The following is a 25607-nucleotide window of genomic DNA, read 5'->3' as shown; positions in this document are numbered from 1 at the left end:
TCTCACAGTCCGGGACCCTTGCTCCTTACTGCCTGCCTGCTTGCGGCTCCTTGCTTGGCTCACTGCTCCTTAGCGCTGCTGTGGAGGCAGAAGAGGTTCCCGCCACTGCCGCTGCGCTCACCAGCTGTAAGCCCGGCTTCTGGCCTAAGGGCGCTCCCCCTGTGGGAGTGCACTGACCACCAGGGGGCAGCTCCTGTGTTGAGCATCTGCCCCCTGGTTGTCAGTGCACATCACAGCAACCGGTCGTTTTGCTGTTTGGTCGATTTGCATATTAGCCTTTTATTACATAAGATATGCATAACCCATGAACACAGACAATAGTGCAGTGAAGGCCTGGGGGGGAGGAGGGATTGGGACTGGGAGGGAGTGGGTCAATGGGGAAAAGAAGGAGGACATCTGTAATACTTTCAACAATAAAGATAAATTTTTTAAAAAGAAAGCAACACTAAAAAAAAGTAAATAAAAGAATTATCTGGTCCAAAATGTAACTAGAGCCCAGGTTGAGAAACCTTGCTCTCTACCAACAGAGGACAGAGAGCAATCTAAAGCATAAAAAGTCAGCATGGGGTTTGGGAGTTTAGTAGCATAAGGGAAGCCAAACAAATTCTCCTTTATGGCTGGAAGTCTTGGACATATTACTAAGAACTTCAATGTTTCAAACTGTGCTTAATAAAATGACTCCACGAGATTAAACTGATGAGTTTTATTCCCATGTCAGTCCACCAGTTATGGATTTGAGTGCTGGACCACTACTTGCTGGCAGAAGATGTGTTTTGGTTAAACTACAAGGAAGAAGAAGTCATGAAAGTTTCACTAAGTCACAGTGCCAGTGACCCCTGTGTTAAGTTAGGAAATGAGGGGACAGAAAACCCAGGGTTTTAAAATAAAAGCTACTGGTGGTCTGAGGACTAGGATTAAGGCTAATAGGCTCCATAAGCAGCAAGTATAGCTGCAGACCCAGAGACCATCCTCCTGAAGGGGGAGTGGGAAAGGAGGAGCTGCCTGGCTCTGGTCCAGGCTTCCCGTGAGAATAGGCAAGTCTCCAACCTTTGCTGTAAACTCAGGAGCTGGCTGTGCTCGCTCTATCATTCTCATTCAATGACCTCGTCACCACCTGCTTGGGCACACGAGGATTTTGACAACTCTGTACCAGGATGCCAGCGAGATCTATCTACTGATTTGCAATATTATTGGTAAAGGAAATAAAGAACAAAGGGAATACAGGCAGGTTTGCGTAAGTGGGAAAGCCTTTAATTTGATAATCATTTATTCAACAAACATTTATTTGTTAAGCATCTCCTCTAAATAAGGTATGCAGAATTCGATATTTTCTTTTTAAAAAATTGTTTTAAATGAACCTGAGAAGTTCTTTGAAAGTTTATTTCCAAAGATTTATGGCAGTTAACACAATTCCAGCAGCGAAGTCCCTCTGCATTCCACTCTGGACAGACGGGTCTCCGCTAGCTCGTAGCCTTCCCGGTGGTCTGACACAGCACACATTTGAACATTCTTCTCTGTGGCAATAGAGACTGAACTTGTACACTTATCTCAACCTGCCTCGGTGACTTCCTTCACCACCTTGGTCTTTCTCAGATTTGAAGTTTAGAGAATATTTGCAGGCAACACTCAGACTCCACTGCACTGCTCTGGCTCTTGCCTGTAATCACTGCTCACTGGGCTGACTGCCGGCCTCCCATGCGCTCCGTGCTGTGCAGAGGAATGCTTCGGCTCCCACAGTCACATCTTCAAAAAGGCCACCTGGAAAAGGAAGAAAACCCCCCAGTGCTTTACTTATCTAACATGATGAAATGGCTGATGCACATCAAATCAGAACCAGGTAAGTATGGTCAATAAGGATGCATGTTGATCTAAAAAGATTCTTTGGCCAGACATAACCATTTTACAGAAGGAGCCAATTAGTCCTTCTAAAATGAATCATAGAGTAATTTAAATGATTCACACACACTTTAAAGAAAAAAAAATAAAAGCTTTAATTGACACTAAAGTTGTATTGCTGTAAAGTAACCCAGTTCTCTTTCCCATTGGTTCAAATAGCTGCTCAGACCTCCCATAAGCAGAATTCTGCATCCTAAAGATCCCTGGGCAAGTCCAGCTCCTTGTCACTCTCGGCAGTTATGCCAGCTTCTCCTCAGGTCATGCCAATGCTTTTAACCACACTCAATCATATTTATTGTGCTTGTCAGCAGCAATCAATCCTAAAACACAGTGTTTTAAAATTTTTTAATTCATACAGGCCTAGGCACAAAACATGTTCAGACTATTTAATAAGGCCCAGATCAAATGCATCTAATTTCACAATCATCCTATATAGTAAGAGAGGAATATGCTAATTATCCATTACACCGTGAGGCATAATGACTGACCGCCTAACAACCAGATCACGGAGCTACAGGAGGGCGGGGCAGTGGGCGGAGAGCTACAGGAGGGCTGCAGAGAGCTACTGGTGCATAGATTCGTGTGCAGGGCTACTAGTTTTAAATAACAGAGAAACCATCATAAAGTCAATCATAAATGTTTAGAAAGTTTTGGTTCAGGGGTGATAATAAATTGGGGACTGTGCCAATATCAGGCAGAGTTGGGATGTAGATCAGAGATAAAGACCGGGAAGTATGGGAGGGTTGAGAAGGTCAGCCTAGGCCTTTCTGAGGGGAAAGAGTAAGCAACAGAAGTAACAGCATTCCACTCTTAGTGGTTCTTACTAGTAAGTCCCCGAACACAGTTAAAGGAGGCATGCATTTAATGACCCTTGTTAAGGTGGAAGGGAAAAGAATCATGCAGGGAAGAAAGCATCTGCTTTATGTTGAGCAATTCAGAAGGATGTTCCTCCTCATGCAGTGCTGGCAAGAAAGGAACCTGCTGAGTTTCCATATCAACTTCCTGCTGAGTCTCTATATCAAGTTCTGCAATGAGAACACCAAAGTTGAAGGAGCATGCGAAGAAGAAAGGTTAAGATTCCTAAATAAAATGTAAACACGAACAGCTGTTACAAACCTCAATGGCTTACTGTGAAAATTAAATGAGGTAATAGTTATGAAAATGCATGTGTTTCTCTCTCTGGCCTCTCAGATGATAACTGATATTAGGAGTCCATAAACATTTTAGATGAGAGGGGCTGTTCAAGAGAGACCGGCTAGGAACCTTGGGGAATGATCACAGAATTACAGGGGAAGGGAATTTAGGGGCTGCTGAGTCTGCCTTTTGGCTTGTGTCTATAGTGTGCCTACAAGAAGTTTACAAAGACCTTCCAAAAGAAGACAATGCCAGAAAGATGAGGAATGAAACTAGTTATTTCGTTTTTAATTCTGAAAATTGCTGTTATGAAGTATTCTAATCAGGAACTACTCAGAAGAACAATGACATTGACAAGTCTATATATATAAAAGGCTAAGTGACCGACCATCTGTCTGTCCGTCCAACCAACCAATTTACCGGCCGGTACATATGACGCGCACTGGCAATTTAAAAATAAATGTTGACTCACGCATGAGCGATACATATAAAGCTCTCATTGGTGCCAATCGCACACGTGATTCGATCTGTCATTGTCGATCGTGAATTTGGTTGACACTTCTATTATAGAGAAAGGGCGAATAGCAATATTAAATATTTCTTCTAATTAATTTCCTTTCAATGTGCATGAATCTGTGCACTGGGGCACTAGTATCATCATAAAAGTAGTTAAGAACTTTAGCTCTGAAATCACACAGACCAGTGCTTCTCAATGTTGGGTGATTTTGTCTGCCGGGTGACATGTGGCAAGGTCTGAACATATTTTTGATTGTCACAACTTATGGGATGCTATTGGCATCTAGGGGACAGAAGATAGGGATGCTGCTACACATCCAATAATGCACAGGGCACCCCTCACCCTCAAGAACAAATTATCAGCCCCCCACCCCCAATCAATAGTGCCAATGTTGGAAAATGCTGCAATTTAGACATAGGATTTTAGTATTAGGTCTCACATTTACTAGCTGTGTGACCTTCCACAAGTTTGTTAGCCTCTCTCAGCCTTGCTCCCATCTGCAAAATGGGAATTATAACAGGACCTACCTGGAACTTGTAAAACCATTTACATGAAGCCTATTTTGACTCCTCTCATCCTCAGCACAGTCCCTGTGACTTAAATAAAGCAGGCATTTGACTTTGCTGTACAAGCTCAGAAACAAGCTCAGAAAAATTCAGTGACTTGCTCAGGATACAAAGCTATGAAGTATCAAGGATGGGCTTAGGAAGAAACTTCGATTACTAATCTATGATTTTTCCACTGTAATTTGACAGATGAATGAGATAAAACTGCAGAGGTTTAGGGACCGTTAATCTTCATTGTTGCTTCAAATACCAAAGATTTATTTTCTTTTACATGCCTGTGACTATGAACTCAAGGTGGAGCACAAATACATAAAAGGCTGAGCTGACTAAAGTAAGTAACCAGAAATGGAGGCCCCTCATAAAAGAAAACTTTTAAAATTCGACCTAATATGTCTTTTTTCATCCCTGGTTTTTATAGTTCCACCTGCCAAGTACATTCTGTATTTTCTGTAGGACACAATTACAAGAATTTGCAATCATCCTTGGGAACAGATAATGTACAATGCATTTTAGTGTCTTTTTATTTAAAACACTGTGGGTTATCATTTCAAATGCTGATTTTGTGTTCCTAGCTTTTAACCATGACAGGAAAAGTTGCTTTCCCTAACTGCCACTTATTTTAAGAGAGGATAATTTTATTTGTTCCACGACACTGAGAAAAATCTCTATATTTCACTTATTATTATTTTTTTATTCCCTAAAGCAAAAGTTTTAAAGCTTTTCAGAGGATATCAGTACAGTTACAGCTTCAGGCCCCATTGTTACATTTCTGAAATATACAGTTACAAAAGTATAAGTAATTATTAAAAACTAGGGAAGATAGGACTCTTCCATGTTGGCTGTGAGGTCTGACCCTGCCGTGTTCCCTGAATTTGGACCCTTGGGAATGGAAAGGATGAGAGAGTGAAGACATCTAAATAAAGGTCTCTGCTTTGAGTCACCATCTACAATCTTCTTAAACCACAATAGACAGGGCCAGGCCGATGGAACAGCTGCCCAAATGTTAAGTTTAGAATGCTTCAATACGTTTATGTTAAACACATTTTGATGTTCTCTTATCTTCGTTAACAAATGTATATTATGAAATTCTATTCCTCAGCACAGATTTAGAATTTCAATCAATAGAAAGGTACGCTGTCAAGGCAGGCTGCAGAAGATAAAATTAGCCTTTTATAAAAAGCTACATAACCATTTTAGGGTGTGCTAAATAAGACAGATATAATTGTGAAATACTGGAAAATGTGAGCTTTGTAATAATTACAGACTCTAGAAAAGACTCTTTAGAATAAGTAGCATAACCATAGACAACTGTTCCTCTTAAAGGGTACTGTAGACTTTAAAAAGTAGGTATTTAAAACTATGCTTTAAATATGTACTGTTGTCTAAGCATGTCTCATGTTCAGTTATTTCTGCAATAGGAAAAGAGAGTGTGCACTTTATATTACAAACTAAAGTTTCTAGGATCAAACTTCATTTACAAAATAAAATTAATATGAAAATACAAATTAGTTTCAACCTTTACCTTGTATCTAAGCCATGGATGCACTCTGATGATTCCCATGTAAATAAATCACGTAGATAAAAATATAAAAATAAAATAATTTTGTCAAGCATTTATAAATTTGGCATCTTAAGTAACATTGGGATTAAGCTATTTTAACTCACTAACTCAGCACTACTCAGGCCCATGCTGACGACACCTGGACTGAACTTTTTGAGGTGGATAAACAATGTAAGATATTGCTGTCTCGGGCAGGCAGGCTGGCTTCACTCACTCAGTTCACCCAACAGTAAGTACCTTCTACATGCCGGTGACTGTCCCACCACAGAGCACACTGAGAAGGCTTTCCCTCAAGGTGCTAACAAACAAGCGGGCAGGCAGTCCAGTAAAGAGATGATTCTAATTAGATGCCACGAGTTTAAGATGCCTTATGCCTGCTGGCAGGAAAGAGACTAACCTTGAGTTCTGAAAGGAAGTGAGATTTCAGAGCCAGTATCCTGAAAAAGGTAGTTATGACTCTACTACTAATACTACTAACACTGGTTGGCAAGGAGAGACAATAAAACAGGGTGGCAGGTACTTTTTCCCGGCAAGTGAGGCTGGCGTGCTAAATGAATTAGCAGCAAACAGGAAGGGTGGAACCAAAGATGTGAGAAGCTATACAGTGAGGGAGAAACTCCTCTCCCTCTAAACGGACAGTTGTGTGCATACTTAACTGCGGGCAGAAATGCGGCACGGAGAGAACATCAGTGCAGCCTCCCCAGCCCCCCCCCGACTCCAGAGTTCCTGCACGAGTCCTGTGAGAGGCTTCAGGAAGCAGGAGAGAAAGAAGTAAGGTGGCTGACTACAAATTAGTTTCAACCTTTACCTGTATTTAAGCCATGGATGCACTGTGATGATTCACGTGTAAATAAAACGCCTGTTGGTTTTCATCTTCCTGGGAACCAGCTAACCTAAGCACAGTTATGTTTGCTAGCGGACATCCAGGTCAAAAGCCAGCGGCGGGCGAAGAGCCAGCAGAGCGATGTGTGTGGGGGGGAGAAAGACAAGAGCACGGAGCCTCTTTATCTCTCGACGGGGCTGAAAATGTGGAAAAAGGCCACCGTGACTGGGTCTTGATCCTATTCTTCAACAAAGCATTTAAGTTCTAGACATAAGCTTCTCATCACTTCTTTCAGCATAAATGGATCATGGAAAGGAATGTGGGCGCTGGATGGTGCTGTTGTAGTGAATAGGCAGGCCTGGTGCGATCACCGAAACTCCCAAGTACGTGGAGCAAACCCAGTAACTTTGCTAATGACGGCGAGCCCGTGGGGCGAATGTTTATATGACATCCGTCTTTAGGTGTTACATAAAAACACACTGCCTCAAGCACAACACATACTTGTTAAAGGAAATAATTCTATTTATGAGTGGGTGTTAAAACGCATACTATCATACAGTGCTACCACAATAAATACACTGTCACTCATAAATCAAAATGTCCTTTTAATAATTCGTCATTCCCAGGGAATGTCTTCATGCGGGAGCTTGGCAGAGGGAACGGCAGCACCACAGCTCGGGATGAGGAGGGTGTTTTGAAAATCAGCACTGCCCGGCCCTTCTGGCGACAGGCCTCCGCTCCGACCAAGGAAGTTTATTCAGAAATAGACTTACCAGAGTTCAGAAATGAAGAGGTGTTTTCCTACAGTATCAACTGATTGAAAAGTTTAGCAGCAAAACTGTTTTCATAAACAATATTCCAAGGAAGCTTTGCTCACGCTTATCTATCATAAGGTTGGGAAGCATGGATGTTGAAGAAGACAATATGTTTGGGATGTCAGTGCAATCTGAGAATCCAGGAGGGGACATGAACCCACAGCTTTCCATAACAGATGAATGACTTTTGTCATCTAAACAGATTTATTTCACTGATATTTTTAAATTTCTATTTTAGTTGCAAATAGTAATTCTTCTAACAGAGACATAACCAAGGAAGAATCTTGCTTCATTCAGATAAAGACTTTCTTTCTGCCTCCCTGTCAAGGACGGAGGAGGGACTAGCTGGTGAGGTTGTGGCTGTGAATCCAGTTAGCAGTGGGGGAAGTGCCATGAAAACATTACACAGGCAGCAACGAGAGGCTGTAACGAGTGGTCCAGGGCCAGGACTCTTCAGTGCGTGAATGCAGAGCTCTGTCAGCCAGGAAGAATGGCAAAGGTGATCAACCACACTTTTTAGGGGAAAGGGCGAAGGAGGGTCATAGCTGCTCCTGCAAACTGTCCCAGACAATTTTATCTCATACCTGAACAGACTAACTTTGCTGATTGATATTCAACAAGTTGTTTACTGCAATGATTGCAACTTAGAGAAACACTTACTGTGCAATTAAGACTTATTTGCTTACAGAAATGAAGATTTGTATTGTTCACTGTATTTTGTTTGTTATAAATGTTTTATGAATATATGAATTATAGACAAAATTAGTAAACACAGAAAAGCACATAAAAAAGAAAAAGAAAAACTTAGAAACTCCATTACTCAGAAATAACAACTATTAATATTTTGGGTATATCTTTCTAGACTTTTACTTTCTATGTATAACTGAACATTTCTATAGATGCTGTTCTGTAATGTATAGCTTCTTGTTAACCTAATAATATGTTGGGATAATCTTCCCGTGACAATGAATATTCTTCTATGATTTTTTTAATGGAAAGCAAATTTAAGGTTTTCGGGGGGAGAAGGTGGTGCTGACTGTTGGGCCCAAAGCACACTTTAGTGTAATCTAGCCTAGTGGTTTTCATGGACATTTCCTGCCATGTCACTGCATCACCTGGGAATTTGCTAGGCAAATCCTGTGCCTGCTCTAGCCCTGCTCCATCAGAAACTCTAGGGGTGGAGCCCAGCAACTGGTGTCTTAATAGATCCCTTAGGTCAGTGGTCGGGGCAAACTGTGGCTCGCGAGCCACATGCGGCTCAGGAGCCGCGGTTTACCGCTCTGTTGACTAATGAGTTTGCCGACCACTGCCTTAGGTGATTCTATTTCATGCTAGAGTTTGAGAGCCAACCATTTGATAGAGCTGAGCAAACTTAGAGACGGTAACTGACTTATTTACAGTAACACAGCTGATAAGAAGAGAGGCTCAACCGTAGGCCTTCTAACTCCTAACTCAGCGATTTGATTTCTAGACTAGGGCAAACTGAAGACACTGGCCCAGAAAGAAACAAATGATCTCCAGCCCTGTTTCCTGATATTGATCAAGGAGGCTGAGCCCAACATCTACCAAGGGAGAGCTGAGTCCTCTTTGATAGTTATCTAGAGACTGAGGGGCCAAATAGCAAACTGACCTATAGTACACAGTTAGTCTGTTAAGAGTTAAGTGAATGAATTTTGTTTGGGGGAAGGGGCTGGGAAGGGTGGAGACAGGGAGTAGATAAGTCCTGATGTGGTTTTCTTTTCTAAAATTAGTTACTTCATGTGTGTTTTCCCGGCAAAATTATTTGATTAATTCTGGTAAAGAAAACTGTCACTAATTTGACTTCAAAATAACGCTCCCATGATGGCACCAAAAGCTGGCAAAGAAACCAAATCTCCTAAACATTGCTTGGGGGAATATAAAATGGTATAGACCAGGGATGGCGAACCTATGACACGCGTGTCAGCACTGACACGCGTAGCCATTTCTGATGACACGCGGCCGCTGAGGCGGCCGCATGCCGAGGATGAAACATTTGCGAAATTTTTTTCCTCAAAGTGACACAATACCCGAGTTATGCTCAGTATTTTGGCGAAGTTTGACACACCAAGCTCAAAAGGTTGCCCATCACTGGTATAGACATTCTAGGAAACAGTTTGGCAGTTTCTTTTAAAAATAAACATGTGGTTACTATATGACCCAGCAATTGCAGCCTTGGACATTTATTCCAGAGGTGAAATCTTTATGTTCACAGGAATACCTGTACACAAATGTTCATGGCAGCATTATTTTAATAGCCAAAAACTGGAATCAGCCCAGGTGAGCAGTTAAACAGTGGTACATCCGTACCATAGAATACTATTCCGTAATAACCAACAGCGAATTGTTGATACATGCAGCAAACTTGGAAGCATCTCCAGGGAACTAGGCTAAATTTAAAAAGCAGTCTCAAAAGGTTCCATACGGTATAATTCCATTTATATGACATTTGTGAAATGACTAAACTTCCCAAATAGAGGACAAGGTAGTGGCTGCCGAGGGTGAGGGACGGTGGGGAGGGGAGAGAGGGTGTGATTATAAAAGGGCACCTGGAGGGATCCTCGTACGGATGGAACGTGTCTTGATTGTGGTGGGAGAAACAGAAACATGCACAGGTGATACAATCTCAGAACTTCACACTCTCGTGCACACATATACACACACAAATAAATATAAGTAAAACCAGGAAATGTGAGTAAGGTGGGAGGCACTGTACCATGTCAATGCCCTGGCTATGGTATTGTACTATATAGTTCTGCAAAAATGTTACCACCAGGAGAAACTGGGCAAAGTATACAAGGGATGTTTTGTATTATTTCTCATAATCACAAGCAAATATACAACTACGTCAATAAAAATTTCAACTAAAAACCATGCCACAATACTTGGCAAATGATCTTGTCTAGCTTACTTCAATCCAGTTATCTCTGGATGTAGCTTTGAGATGCATTCTTTTTTAAAATTTCCCTGTATTGTTGGAAGTATTATAGATGTCCCCTTTTTTTTTATTCCCCATTGGCCCCCTCCTCCCCGCACCACCCCTCCTAGGCCTTCACCACACTATTGTCTGTGTCCATGGGCTAGGCATATATGCATATAAACTCCCTGGTTAATCTCTCCCCAACCCTCCTGACCTCCACTTAAGTCTTGCTCACGTTGACATTCTGATCAATATATCACTGAGATCCCATCTCCCTCAGTGGGATGACCTGAGTAAGCCAGTAAGTTAATTTTGGAATGAGCCCTGAAGCAGGTGGCTATAGTGATAGCCCCATTATATTTACCAGGGGTCGGGCTAACAGCAAGGCATTAAAAATGTCGGTTACACACAACAGCACCTTAATTCTTAGGTTCTACATGAAGTACTTATCTAAATAGTCTGCTAAGCATACCTTTTTTGCTTTTTTATTGTCATGAAGTAAATAATGAGGAAAGATTCTGGCTTTTTAAAAAACCGAAATGCCATAGGCAAATTTCCAGACACATACATAATAGGCACTCAATATGTATTTTTTTCAGACTGAATACATTAGACTGAAACTATAATTTTTAATCTTGAAAGTCTATTACCTTATAAAAGACTCGGGGAAAAAGGAAAAAAGAAATATATGCTATACTATTCTAACAAAATTATGACTTGGGTCTATTTTTATTTAGCTTTAAGATACATTTTGTCATATTAATTACGTTTTCTACATATTTTTAATATCATAAACATTTTTATGTGCCTCTCAATAGTTTTTATTTTTAGTTTAAAAGCTGGAAAATAGTCGTTCATAGCTTAATCTATTATAAACATAAGTTGCTCTTAGGTTTGTTAAGATCCTAAGTAATAATAAAATAATTATTGTCACGTTTAAAAATTTTATCCATATTTTAGAATATTCCCTAAGGATAGTCATAGAGTTCTAGAAATGGAATTATTAGACTTAAAGATATGAATATTATTATAATTTGGTGCATATTTTTCCCAATGAGCAGTACCCACTGGCAATGGTGCCAGCATTAAGTCTTTCTTTTAAAATTAGTGCTAATTTAATAAAAGAAAAATAACCTTTCAATGCTTTTTAAATTTATTTAATTGCTATGAGTTTAAACATTCTCCCAAATGTTCATTTGTAACTGTTTTTCTTGTGAATTGGTTGTGAGTTCATGTCTTTTTTCTGTGGCTACCAACAGGGGGTTTAATTTTTTTTTAATAGTCTGTATAAGCTCTTCAGTGAGTGTTAATGTGTTTTATGCAATGAAGAAATTAAGTGCCAGGCATGGGCTCATTTCACTAATTCCTTACAAAATCCACTTGAAGTAAAAATCTACTAGTAAATTAATTATGTCCCCAAAATATAAATGAGGAACCAAGGTTCAGAAAAATCCAGTAACTTTTGCTCGTTGCTGCAAGCTAGTAAGACCAGGCTGGGTTTGCAACCAGGTCTTTGTTTCTGAGCCCCGTAATAAATGCTCCCTTCCATCTAATTAGGGAGAGAGAGATAATTGCTATAGTAACTCTAACTTAAGAAAGAATCCATACTACCATTCCAATTTTAAGCCAGATTTAGTAGCCGTTGGAATGATGCAGGCTCTCTATTTTTAAAGAAAAAAGTAGATTATTTCTTTTGGATTAGATGAAAGAAAGAGAGAGAAGACAGAATGACAAATTAAAGCCCCTCCTGTAATGAGAGAGTAATTCTTTGATTAGAAGAGAAAACTTCTGGCAAACGAGGAGAACCAACAAGATGGATGAGAAAGTGGCCTGAAATCTCAGAAAGGAATTTCTGCCCATAAGTTTAGAAAGCAGGATGAATCATACTAGTCTAGTTTAGTCAGTTCAGTAAAAAGATTATCATTTGGAATAATTAAATAACGGTTAAGGACCGGTGAGAAGGGGATCAAATTATAACCAGATGCTTATTTTCCTTAACCATTACTACTTCGGCATTACTTTGAAAATATAATATTTTAAAACATGCAAATTTTCAAAGGAAAACGTGCTAATATATCCATGTTTAAATAAACACCATTTATTTCTTAAGCCAGTTATTTGGAGTTGTGGGAAATAAACAGTGATCATAAAACTGTAATTAATCTATTTTAAAGATGGGATAGAGACTGGCTTATGCGGATTTAAAACTACAAAATGAAATGAAAATAAATGCTGGTACTGACCGAGAGGAACACAGTGAAAAGGACAATGCTGCGTGACGTTTTCCACGAGCCTCAGCTTTTCACTTGAAGCCACAGGGAAAGCCAAGAGGGGCTCCTTCCACAGAACTGCGGATGGAGTTTCCTGAAGTCGGGAACCGCTCAGGGTGTGGGACTAGGAAAGGGCACACAGCGATCAGGCTCTCATTGTTCAGGGTGGTAGGTTTACACGCACATCTAAGCTCCATGGGAAGCCAGAAGAAACCTGGTGGATGCTAGGAAAGTGCAGAAAGGGGAACTGTACAGAAAAACAGGAAAGCTGGAGGTAAAGTTTAGGGAACCAGAGAGAAGTGAAAACAGATTTGTGAGAGGAAACAACACTGTGCACCAGGTGTCCTCAAACTACGGCCCGCGGGCCACATGCGGGTGTTTTTGCCATTTTGTTTTTTTACTTCAAAATAAGATATGTGCAGTGTGCATAGGAATTTGTTCATAGTTGTTTTTTTTTTTTAAACTATAGTCAGGCCCTCCAACGGTCTGAGGGACAGTGAACTGGCCCCTGTTTAAAAAGTTTGAGGACCCCTGCTGTGCACAGACCATGGGAGAGGAAAGACCCAGGCTCTGGACTAAGGGGGGCGCTGAGACTGAGTCCCCTCCCTAATGCCTACAAGCTGAATGACCACAGAGAGCCTCAGTGATAAAGCAGGCAAATGGATCAGCAGGCCTGGGATAGCTGAGGCCCCAAATAAATGGAAGAGCTTATTAATACAACTATACCTAAATGTTTTATGTAAATGTTGCTACAGATGCATCTTTTTCTCTATCAGCTGTTCATGAATGAACCTTGTTTAATTATTTTTAAAGGAGGAAGCACAAATGGCTGGTATGTATAAAATATTCTAGGATTAAATAAGGTTTTCTTTGGCTTATACTACCTCAAGTAAAAATAACATTTACCAGTATCAGGTACTGAAAACATATTGCATCTGAGAACAAACTGCAAACCTATAGTATCAGCAGATGTAAGAATGCAGATGGCTTAGTGTAAAATATCACCTGCTATTTGAAACACAACTCCAGGCCCAGAGGTTACTAATGGATAGTGTAGGGGCCTCTGAGGGTGGGTAAGATGTAGCACTCTGACAGGTTCAAACCAGAACATCCTTGCTTACTTACATAATTCACTCCTTAGAAATTCAGGTCTGAATCCAGAATTGCTGTCTAAACCATGAGTTTTTAAGACATCAGCTATTTGGCTGAATTTGCAATGATTGGGCCCTTCATAAATACAACCAACTTGTATCATAACATTAATTAGAAAGAAGAGTCTGACTGATTATTCATCAAGACACTGTAAAACGGTAGGAATGAATAAACCAGGATAGGTTCAACCTATAACCTCTCAATCATTAGTGAATTACCGTGGGGACAGGACTTTTCTAGCTATTGTAGCATTGGATACTTGGGAATGACCAAAGATCAACTATATTGTGTTGGGAAACACCAGCCTCCTTTAAAATCAGCTAACGGCCATAAAATGCTGGCCTCCGGTTCACTCTGAAGCCAGGATATGGCCATCTTTCCACAGAAGTGCAAGTTCTGGGAGTTGGCATCACTGATGGACAGAAGAACCTGCAAACTTCAATGCCAGTCAGAGCTGGCAAGCTAGAGAGATGAAAGAGGCAGCCTGGCTCAGGGGAAAGAACACTCGTGTTTTCCAGGGAACACATGGCAGGTAACCCAGCCCTCATGCCTTACTCTCTTCATCCGTAACATGGGGGCTTCCGGCTTCCTCAACTTGGTCAAGGTTTGTATCAGGTTCACCGGCGTCTGTGACTGGTCCCAAGTAGGCTTTCTCTTCCCCACACCACGTCCGGGAAAGCTTACTTAGCCAAAAGCATTCCTCCACCTGCCTACATGGGGTCTGAAACTCATGACTGGTGAGCTGCAAAACTGACATTAAATTCTAGGGTCCTTTATAGCAAAATGTGAAATAATTCCTTCAGGATTAGAGAAGTTCTGAGAGGAGACACAGAAACATACGCTTTGATCTGACAAGAGTAAGGACTACATCTTTTTCAAGTTATAAAGCCATGAGAAAAAGTACACTACGTTTTGATGGAGAGGGGAGAACATTTTGAAACTCATATTGTTTTAGGTGTCTTTAACACACTTAATTGCTAACAGGTTCTGAGCATAAACAAGTGTTCTATTGAGTCGGCTGTGCTCAGAACTATTCCATTCTGTATACTTAAAGATAAGGCCTATAGACACGTTTGAGCAATGTTCTCTATTTTCCATTTATTTAGGGGTAAAACATTTCTTTGAAAGGAAAAAGAAGTTTTTAACCATGTCCCCAAATTTACTTGAGGTCTTCATCTGTTGAGGTATGAGAAATGAATGGAAAATGAATGAGAAATGAATGAAAAAGGTTCCCATTGGGGAGGTCCCTCAAGTAAGGAATTTTGGACAACCAAGACCCAGTATGAGATAAGCAGATACAATTTCATTCCTTTCTCAAGAATCCTAGGTTGATAGCATTAGTGTGATGGTAATAAAGGAGTGTGGAGAAGAAGACGTTGGGGGCAGGTTGGATCAGTGGGATACTTGTCTTTCCATTATGACAAACCTATAAAGAAACCCAGCAAGACAGGGCTCCTCACTTAAGTCCAGTGACCCCAGCAGGTTCGGACCTCTGCCAGCTAACCCATGCCACTAACCATCTGCAGATCACTTGACTGTTTTTTGTTAGGTTTTAAATTATAAAATCTTCAAATACTAATGTATCCCCTAGTAAAGAGAATCCTATATAATAAAAGTGTAATGTGCAAATCGAATGAATGACCGAACGACCGGTGGATGGAGGGCGGGGCCGGCGAGCAGGCAGCACCAGGCCAGCCAAGGCCCGTGCGAATGGGCAGAGGGAGGGGACAGTGATGGGGGGTGGGGAGGCGACGATCAGCAGTGGTGGAGGGGCGATGGGGTGGGGGGAAGGGCAGCCACATTCCCTGATTGGCCTGCAGGTCACCTCCCACAGAGGGAGGCCAGACTGCTGCTTAGTCCCGATCCCTGGAGGAAGCGGGCCTAAGCTATCAGTGGGACATCCCCTGAGGGCTCCTGGACTGCAAGAGGGCACAGGCCAGGCTGAGGGACCCCCCTTCTCCCCTCCCCCGAGTGCACAAATTTTCATGCACCAGGCCTCTAGTAGTATAATAAAACAGGAGTTATTTCCTTTCAATTCCAGTGGAAAAGGAAGGGACTCAGGAGCTTTCTTTGCTCTTAGCTTCTGTCCAACAAAATAATTTGTTAATAATGTGGTCTTTTTCTAACATACCCTCTTTAGCTAACTAGACAAAGACCCCCCTTTGAGTAGTTTAGGACCTGGCTTTTGAACAGGATCTGAGGGTACGTGAAACAGGGTGCTTTCTCACTGCACTTTGAAAAGGGAACATGGTGATCCCAAGAGGGTAGTGGCTTGTATGTGTATGCATGATATCACATGTCCAAAGAGCTTTATAAGCAGAAAGGCCGTCTCTAGTTGTGATCTCCAAGTACCATTCCCCACTACAGGAACCAGGCTCTACGGGAAAATTGGTGATTCTGGGTATGAGATGAGGCTGAATTCTGTCATACCAAAAGGGAAAGAAAGATAAAACTATTTCAAACTGATCATGTGATCAGGACTTAGGCTCTAAGTGGAAGAGCTTCTCACTGACAAAGATGGGTGATGTAATAAGCATCAGTAAGAATGATGACTGCAGTGGATTAAAGCACACCATATATGTTTTAAATCTATGAGCTCAGAATGACACTCAATACAGTCATCATATTCCAGTCTATGAAAAACCCTACTGTACAAAAGATCTGATTTCTTCAAAACATAAATATCAAAGGGAGAAAAGAGGAACTTATGATTTAAAAGAAACTTAAAAGATACATGAATTAATCCAAATACTTGGTCCATATTGGATTGTGTTAAAATTTTTTATGAGCTTGTTGGGGAAATCTGATTACCGACTGGATATTTTTATGTTAAGAAATTATTATTATTAATATTTTAGATGTGATCATGGCACTATGTTTTTATTTTTATAGTAGTCTTTCTCTTTTAGTGATACATAATGAATTTTATATATACCTACACTAATAATAGGTCTAGGGGTTTGTTTCAAAAGAGTTCTGTGTCAGGGGTTTGGATAGCCATGAGTTTGTAATTATTGTTTCTAGGTAATGATTGTGGATTTTTATGTTAATATTTGAAATTTTTCGTAAGTTAAAACCACACACACAAAAAGTCAAGTGCCCTGCAGATGGTTAGTGGCATGGGTTAGCTGGCAGAGGTCCGAACCTGCTGGGGTCACTGGACTTACTAGTAAGTGGGGAGCCCTGTCTTGCTGGGTTTCTTTATAGGTTTGTCAGAATGGAAAGATGAATATCCCACTGATCCCACCTGCCCCCAACGTCTTCCTCTCCACACTCTCTTTTATTACCATCACACTAATGCTATCAACCTAGGATTCTTGAGAAAGGAATGAAATTGTATCTGCTTATCTCATACTGGGTCTTGGTTGTCCAAAATTCCTTACTTGAGGGACCTCCCCAATGGGAACCTTTTTCATTCATTTCTCATTCATTTTCCATTCATTTCTCATACCTCAACAGATGAAGACCTCAAGTAAATTTGGGGACATGGTTAAAAACTTCTTTTTCCTTTCAAAGAAATGTTTTACCCCTAAATAAATGGAAAATAGAGAACATTGCTCAAACGTGTCTGTAGGCCTTATCTTTAAGTATACAGAATGGAATAGTGCTGAGCACAGCCGACTCAATAGAACACTTGTTTATGCTCAGAGCCTGTTAGCAATTAAGTGTGTTAAAGACACCTAAAACAATATATGAGTTTCAAAATGTTCTCCTCTCTCCATCAAAACGTAGTGTACTTTTCTTATGGCTTTATAACTTGGAAAAGATGTAGTCCTTACTCTTGTCAGATCAAAGCGTATGTTTCTGTGTCTCCTCTCAAAACTTCTCTAATCCTGAAGGAATTATTTCACATTTTGCTATAAAGGACCCTAGAATTTAATGTCAATTTTGCAGCTCACCAGTCATGAGTTTCAGACCCCATTTAGGCAGGCGGAGGAATGCTTTTGGCTAAGTAAGCTTTCCCGGACGTGGTGTGGGGAAGAGAAAGCCTACTTGGGACCAGTCACAGACGCCGGTGAACCTGATACAAACCTTGACCAAGTTGAGGAAGCCGGAAGCCCCCATGTTACGGATGAAGAGACTAAGGCATGAGGGCTGGGTTACCTGCCATGTGTTCCCTGGAAAACACGTGTGTTCTTTCCCCTGAGCCAGGCTGCCTCTTTCATCTCTCTAGCTTGCCAGCTCTGACTGGCATTGAAGTTTGCAGGTTCTTCTGTCCATCAGTGATGCCAACTCCCAGAACTTGCACTTCTGTGGAAAGATGGCCATATCCTGGCTTCAGAGTGAACCGGAGGCCAGCATTTTATGGCCGTTAGCTGATTTTAAAGGAGGCTGGTGTTTCCCAACACAATATAGTTGATCTTTGGTCATTCCCAAGTATCCAATGCTACAATAGCTAGAAAAGTCCTGTCCCCATGGTAATTCACTAATGATTGAGAGGTTATAGGTTGAATTTATATCCATCCATTCATTCCCACTATTTTACAGTGTCTTGATTTAAAATCAGTCAGACTCTTCTTTCTAGTTAAAGTTGTGATACAAGTTGAATGCATTTATGAAGGGCCCAAGCATTGCAAATTCAGCCAAATAGTCTCATATTTTAAAAATCCATTGTTCAGACATTAATTCTGGATTCAGACCTGAATTTCTAAGGTCGGGGGGGATTATCCCAGTAATCAAGGATGTTCTGGTGTGAACCTGCACGTTACACACCTTCAGAGGCCTACACTGTCTGTTAGTAACCACTGGGCTTGGAGCTATCATCCTTTTTTCTTTTAAATCCTCACTTGTTTATTGATTTATTGAGAGAGAAACATCAGTTTATTCCTGTAGGCACCTGGACCAGGAATCGAACCTGCAACCTTTTGGTGTACAGGACGAAGCTCCAAAGGTATCACCTGGCCAGGGCTATTTTTAAAAAAATTCTTCTTTTATTTTTTCCAGTAGCAGGCTATATTTTACACTATACCATCTACATTCTTATTTTTGCAAACACTATCGATCAGGGGTCCTCAAACTTTTTAAACAGGGGGACAGTTCACTGTCCCTCAGACCGTTGGAGGGCCGGACTATAGTTTAAAAAAAAAACTATGAACAAATTCCTATGCACACTGCACATATCTTATTTTGAAGTAAAAAAAACAAAACGGCAAAAACACCCGCATGTGGCCCGCGGGCCGTAGTTTGAGGACGCCTGCTATAGATTTTTAGTTTCCGTTATCAGAACTTAGATGGAAAAAGAAATCTTTCTAAATGGACAATTTAGTTTTTTTTTAAACTATGGAAAGACATTTCTGTGTGAGTGAAAGAAACATGGTTCCGGAACAAGGCTCACTAGAAACTCCCCTGGGCATGGAATTATAAAGGTGACTCACTGCCTCGTGGGGGACAGGTCCCTGCTCTTAATTTGTTTGTCAAAGCTGTGGAAGGAAGGGGTAGGGCCGATGGTTATGTATAGCCTGTGGGCATTGGAAGGCTAGGCCAAATAAAAGTAGTTTTGTATATTTGTCTGGCTGGTTAGGAGGAGTATTTCTAACCTCACTTAAGGAAAATACGCTATTACCTCACAGTCTGTTTGGAAACAGAGAAGAAAACAATGAAAAGAAGGGCATGTTTCCTAGCAGTTTTAATTATTTAAACCACATTTATTCAGTTGCCAAAAGGTTTCTTAGTCCCTAAGGTTTAGCCAGCAGGTTCTTGTAAACCGTGAACCTGTTTTGGGGGGCTTGAGGATACAAATGTAATGGGAACCTCTACATATCAACCATAAAGGACTTAGACATATCACAAAAGAAGACAAATGACCAAAACCACCTAAAAGATGCTCAATATCCTTTGTCATCAGGGAAATGCAAACAAAAATCACAATGAGGTACCCACCAGAATAGTTTAAATGAAAAAGATTGATAACACCAAATGGTGATGGTGTTGATGGTGATATGGATTAACTGCAATGCTCATACATAACGAGTATGTGGGAGTGTAAAATGGCATAACACTTTGCAGAAGTGGTTATATTTACACAATGGAATACTATACAGTCATAAAAAAGAAGGATCTCTTACCCTTTGAGACAACATGGAGGGACGTGGAGAATATTACGCTAAGTGAAATAAGCCAGTCAGAGAAAGAAAAATTTCACATGGTCTCACTTATATGTGGAATCTAATGAACAAAATGAACTGACAAACAAAATAGGTACAGAGACATGGAAGCATGCAACAGACTGGGGCAGGGTCAAGAAGAGACACAGACAATAGTGTGGTGGAGGACTGGGGAGGGGTGAGAGTGGGAAGGAGAGGGTCAATGGGAGGTGGGGAAGCAAAGGGACATCTGTGTACTTTCAACAATAAAGATAAATTTTTTAAAAAAGGTTAAACATACATGTACCCTACAGCCCAGCAATTCCATTCCTAGATATTTACTGAGAGAAATGGAAACATGTCCACAAAAAGACTTTACCAGAATATTTAGAGCAGCTTTATTCCAAATAGCCCTATATCAGAAATAACGTAAGTATCCATAACAGTCAAATGTATTAACAAATTGTGGTATATTCATAAAATGGAACACTACTCTGCAATTAAATGTAATAACATGGAAAAATCACAAACACATCATGTTAAGTGAAAGAGAACAGACAAAAAAAAAGAGTACACAGTGTATGATTTTAATTTACACAAAGTTCAAATATAGGCAAAAGGAATCTATGATGACAGAAATTAGAGACAGTGGTTTTGGGGATTAGCAAAAAGACTCGAAGGGAACTTTCTGGAGGAATGGATATGGTTTGTATCTTCTTTTTGGATGGTAGTTACATGAGCACATATCAGTGGTTCTCAACCAGGAGTGATTCTGCTTCCCAGGGGACACTTGGCAATGGCTGGAGTCACTTTTGATTGTCACGACTAGAGGATGCTACTGGCATCCCATGGATAGAGGCCAGGGATGAACAGGGCAGCTCACCACAGCAAAGAATTACCTAGTCCAAAAGGTCAATAGTGGTGAGGCTGTATATACTAAGTGTGTATATACTAAGTGTATATATAATTGTCAAAACTCATCAAAATGGACAATTAAGTTCTGCACATTTTATTGAATGTTAATTATTACCAAAAGAAAGAAAGAAAAAGAATTCAACAGCTCCTCTCTTCTTCCCAAGTAGAGTTTAAAAAGAAGATTGGAAAAAAGAGAAACTGTTTCATATTTCAATTATATGAGTTCAACTGCTTAATAAATGCATTTCATACCCAAATCATGCTCAATTATTTATTAAAATAAAATATATTTGGGAAACTTCCGGTCTTTGGTTCTCCATGTTGGAGCTTAGAAGTTGCCACTCCATCCTAATAAGTAAGAAGCTGAACAGACTGAAAAACCATCTCTTCTTGGATCCATCAGAGAGGAAGACACAGGGTAAACCAGGGCTGGAGAGACAGGAGAATACCGGGAATCGCTGCTTACAGGAGCTGAGCTTTACGAGCAGAATCCCCATGAGAACTAGTGCCAGGGTGGAAACCCCAAACCTGTAACTGGGGAATTGCTGGAGCCTCAGTGTGGACAAGACTGAGTTAAAAACTGCTGGGGATCCAGTGGGAAGGACTCCACATTTACCTCCAGGCTCCACCAGGCACTCACAGCAGATGTGGGAGAAAAATCCTTTGTGCTTCTGGTGGGAGGAGGGGTAAATAAACTGTTTTTGAAATTTGCCAGAGCACTTTGGTCTTCCTAACAAGACCTTCCCTCAGGGGAAACCAGTTAACTGAAGCCTAACCTGCTGGGTATTAGCAGAGCTAACTGGCCTGGGGAAGGGAAACAGCCAACTCCAGGTAACTCTAGCCATCCTGTCCCACCTGAGAGGGAGGAAAAATGAAACAAAAACTTGTCTTATACAATGTCAAAAAAAAAAAAAAATTGGGGGAAAGATGGGTGGCATAAGGGACATCATTTCAATGACTCTTCTTCAAGCTCACTCTTCCTGTCTTCCCTTCTTCCAATTGTATGACTCACACCTGGATTACTCTACTTAAAACTTCCTGCAGGAATTCAATTTTCTTTTTTTAAATATATTTTATTGATTTTTTACAGAGAGGAAAGGAGAGGGACAGAGAGCTAGAAACATCGATGAGAGAGAAACATCGACCAGCTGCCTCTCGCACACCCCCTACCGGGGATGTGCCCGCAACCAATGTACATGCCCTTGACCGGAATCGAACCTGGGACCTTTCAGTCCACAGACCGACGCTCTATCCACTGAGCCAAACCGGTTTCGGCAGGAATTCAATTTTGATGCCAGGGAAAGGTTTAAATAGTCCAGCACACAGACAGTCCTGGGTGATAAAGCCAAGAGCCCGTGCAGGCTAAAGGTGAGCCGCCCAGGTTTCCCAGCGGGCCTCGGGCTGTGTCCCCATCCCTGGAAAGCCACACTCTTTCTGAGCCCCAGGCTCTGTGCTCAACTCACTCTCAGTCTGAAGCAGCCACAGGGACGCAGCAGGTGTGGGGCTGGGTCAGGACTTCCAAGAGGCTTCCCTTTGTCCCACAGATCACACTGACAAGCTGGCAACGGACTCCCATGGTTTCTCTGAATCTCAGAGGAAATTTCTGGTACAAAGTAAAAAGCTGTTCTTAAGTGGAGAGAAAAATGGATTCAAAAAATGTAATGCCATAGACTAGTTTGTGGTGCAGGTACTATGATGTTTGCATAAAACACGTAGCTCATGACTCTGGTTACTAATGTTGAATTTCATAAACATTTTTTTCCTTGGGGGGATCTGATCTGTATAATTTAGACTTCCTGCCAGTGATGTTTAGACTTCCCTAACGCTTACAGAGGCACCCAGAAAACATTCTCTGCTAAGCCTGGAGGCACCCCTGAGCCAGCTTTGCCCATTACCCGTGTACCTAAGCCATTCAAGAGAGGCATCATTCAGAAACGCCTCTGGAGGAGATGCCGCAGAGCTCTTTCCCTGTTCTAGCCTTCTCCCCGCCAAGAATGTTCCCCTTAAGTTTAAATGAACTGATTTTTAACAGGAGCACCCACGTCTGCTTTCTTTCCCTTTATGCAGAAGTACTGCTTCAACTATGGCGGGGGCGGGGGGGGGGGGCGGTGGTGGTGATGGTGGCAAACAAGAACTCCAAGTTAGAAAAATTGCCCACCAAAACTTCATCACTCACTCACTGACTCTCGGAAGCCTAAAGCTTTTACACTGTTTTAACCTTCTCACTGATTCTCCAGGATTTGAGGACGATGAGCAATGAAGCCCATTAGCTAAATTCTTTTGGAAACCTGACAGCCTCACACCGTGCAGTTGTTCCTGTGGGCACATCTGCCGCACAGGAGGGGAATGGAATTGGATGCAGTCCCTCCCCCGCTCCCAACCTTGCTGTTTAAGATGACACTGCGTGTTAGAAGTAGTAGGCAGCAGATGAGAAAGGCGCCCTTAAACACACTGGTCACCGTCGCTGACACATGCCAATACTCCAGCTTTATAGTCATCATCTGTCAAACACTTGAACCGCTGACTCCAGAGAGCTACTTCTTAGAGTGGGATACAAGAAAAGAGACAAAGCATCAGTGCATTTTAATCCCCACACCCAGGCACGTGACACAGACACTGAGAGGGGGACCACATGCCTCTTCTTGCTGACAGCTGGCGCTGCTGTGTTCCCAGTAAAAACCCATCCCCATGTTTCCAAATAACCAAACTTGCATGTGGAACGGAAATGTCTTATCCAAATCTCTATCCCTTTGAGGTTTTGCACAAAGGACATTTTCAATAAATACACGTTGGGCCCTGGCTGGTGTAGCTCAGTGGTTAGAGCATTGGCCCACAGACCAAAGGGTGTGGGCTCGGTCAAGGGGATGTACTTGGGTTGCAGGTTTGATCCCCAGCCCTGGCTTGGGGTGAGTGTGGGAGGCAACCAATTGATGTTTCTCTTCCCCATCCCTCCCTTCCACTCTCTCTAAAAATCAATGGGAAAAATATCCTCGGGTGAGAATTAACAAAAAATAAATAACAACAAAATATATGTGTGTTGGTTGAAACGAAAAAATGATTGAATTAATGGATTATGCAACTAGAATCCAGGTTTGGTACTTTGGAGTGTCAAAAATAATCCTATATAATAAAAGGCTAATATGAACAACCGAACAATGATGTGTGCTGACCACCAGGGGGCGCACGCAGAACATGGAGGGTGTCGGCAGCAGGTGGCAAAGTGTGGAACATGGAGGGCGTTGGCCGTGGTGGGATGGTGGAGGTGAGCAGGGGGCGCCAGACCAAGGTGGGGCACCAGTTGCTGTCATTGGGGCAAGCCTCTGGTGGTTACTAAAAATTCTTTGCTCCTGCACGCTGCGGTCCCGCCCACCACTTGCACCTGCTGCCTGCACCGGAGCTGCCGCTCGCACCTGCTGCCAGTGTAGGAGCCGCTGCTCACAAACTGCTGCCGGAGCCGGAGCCGCCGCTCATACCCGCAGCTGGCACCCAGTGCTGGCCCCAATCACTCAGCGTTGTCAGCGGGTGCAAGCGGCAGCTGCCAGCCCTGATCACCCCTGGGGGCTTCTCCACCTGCCCCTCCTCCTGAGGGGCTATTGGGCAGCAGCCTCCGCTCCTACCTGCTGACGGTGCTGCCCCACTTGCACCCGCTGCCGGCGCCGGCCACAATTGCTCCACACCATCAGCAGGTGTGAGCGGGGTGGGCGCCGTCAGTGTGTGGTAGCGGCTGCAGCGGGAGCAGGGCTGCCAGCAGACAGGAGACCGGGGCCATGGCAGGAGCACAAAGGATGGGATGAGACATGCCCCTGTGCCCACCGCAGCCTCACGGCCCACAGTTCCTTTCAAGGTGCACGAATTCATGCACTGGGCCCCTAGTATTTTATAAAAAGTTTTTGCTTAGCAAAAGAAACCATAAACAAAACAGAAAGACAACCTAATGAAAGGGAGAAGATATTCCCCAATGATACATCTGAAAAGGAGTTAATACCCAAAATTTATAAAGAACTCAGACAACTTAACACTTGAAAAGCAAAAAACCCAATTAAAAAGTAGGCAGAAGACCTGAATAGACACTTCTCCAGGGAGGACATAAAGATAGCCAATAGCCATATGAAAAATTGCTCAATATCACTGATTATCAGAGAGATGCAAATTAAAACCACAATAAGATATTATCTCACTCCTGTCAGAATGGATATCATCAATAAAACAACAAACAACAAGTGCTGGTGAGGATGTGGAGAAAAGGGAACCCTGGTGCACTGTTGGTGGGAATGCAGACGGGTGCAGCCACTATACAGAACAGTGTGGAAGTTCCTCAAAAAATTAAAAATGGAACTGTCTTATGTATATACCTGAAGAAACCCCAAACACTAATTTGAAAGAATATATGCACCTCTACGTTCAAAGAGTGCTATTTACAATAGCCAAGATATGGAAGCAACTCAACTGCCCATTAACAGATAAGTGGATAAAAAAGCAGTGGTACATATATACAATGGAAATCTACTTGGCCATAAAAAAGCATGAAAGCTTACATTTTGCGACAGCATGGATAGACCTAGAAGGCACTATGTTAAGTGCAAAAATTCAGATGGAGAAAGGCAAATAGCATTTGATTTCACTTATATGTGGATTCTAAAGAACAAAATAAGCAAATAGAATAGAAACAGATTCCTAGATACAAAGAACAGAATGACAGTTGTCAGAGGGGAGGGTGAGTTGAGATTGCTGGTGAAAAAGGTGAAGGGCTTAAGAAGTACAAACTGGCAGTTACATAATAGTTGCGGGGATGTAAAGCACAGCATAGGGAATATAGTCAATAATATCGTGATAACTAGGTATAGGGCCAGGTGGGTAACTGAAACATTGGGGGGAACCACGCTATAAAGTTCATGATTTTCTAACCACTATGCTGTACATCTGAAATTAACACAATA

At 41.8% G+C, this 25607-nt stretch overlaps 1 protein-coding gene across 2 annotated transcripts in view; it reads right to left on the bottom strand.

Moving 5' to 3' along the window:
- Positions 1-1248: 1248 nt before the first annotated feature.
- The window catches only part of UBE3D (ubiquitin protein ligase E3D), a 147197-nt gene continuing 122838 nt past the window's right edge, over positions 1249-25607 (bottom strand). For both annotated transcript variants that reach the window (XM_079781509.1, XM_079781510.1), the window contains exon 10: positions 1249-1758. In XM_079781509.1, the coding sequence (XP_079637635.1) occupies positions 1738-1758 (21 nt within the window). In that variant the 3' untranslated portion in view covers positions 1249-1737. The remainder of the gene's footprint in view (positions 1759-25607) is intronic.

The sequence above is a fragment of the Cnephaeus nilssonii genome (assembly GCF_951640355.1).
Source record: "Cnephaeus nilssonii genome assembly, chromosome: 9".
In the NCBI taxonomy this organism is placed as follows: domain Eukaryota; kingdom Metazoa; phylum Chordata; class Mammalia; order Chiroptera; family Vespertilionidae; genus Cnephaeus; species Cnephaeus nilssonii.
The sequence above is the reverse complement of the archived record's forward strand: the minus strand, read 5'-3'. Positions and strand labels throughout refer to the sequence as shown.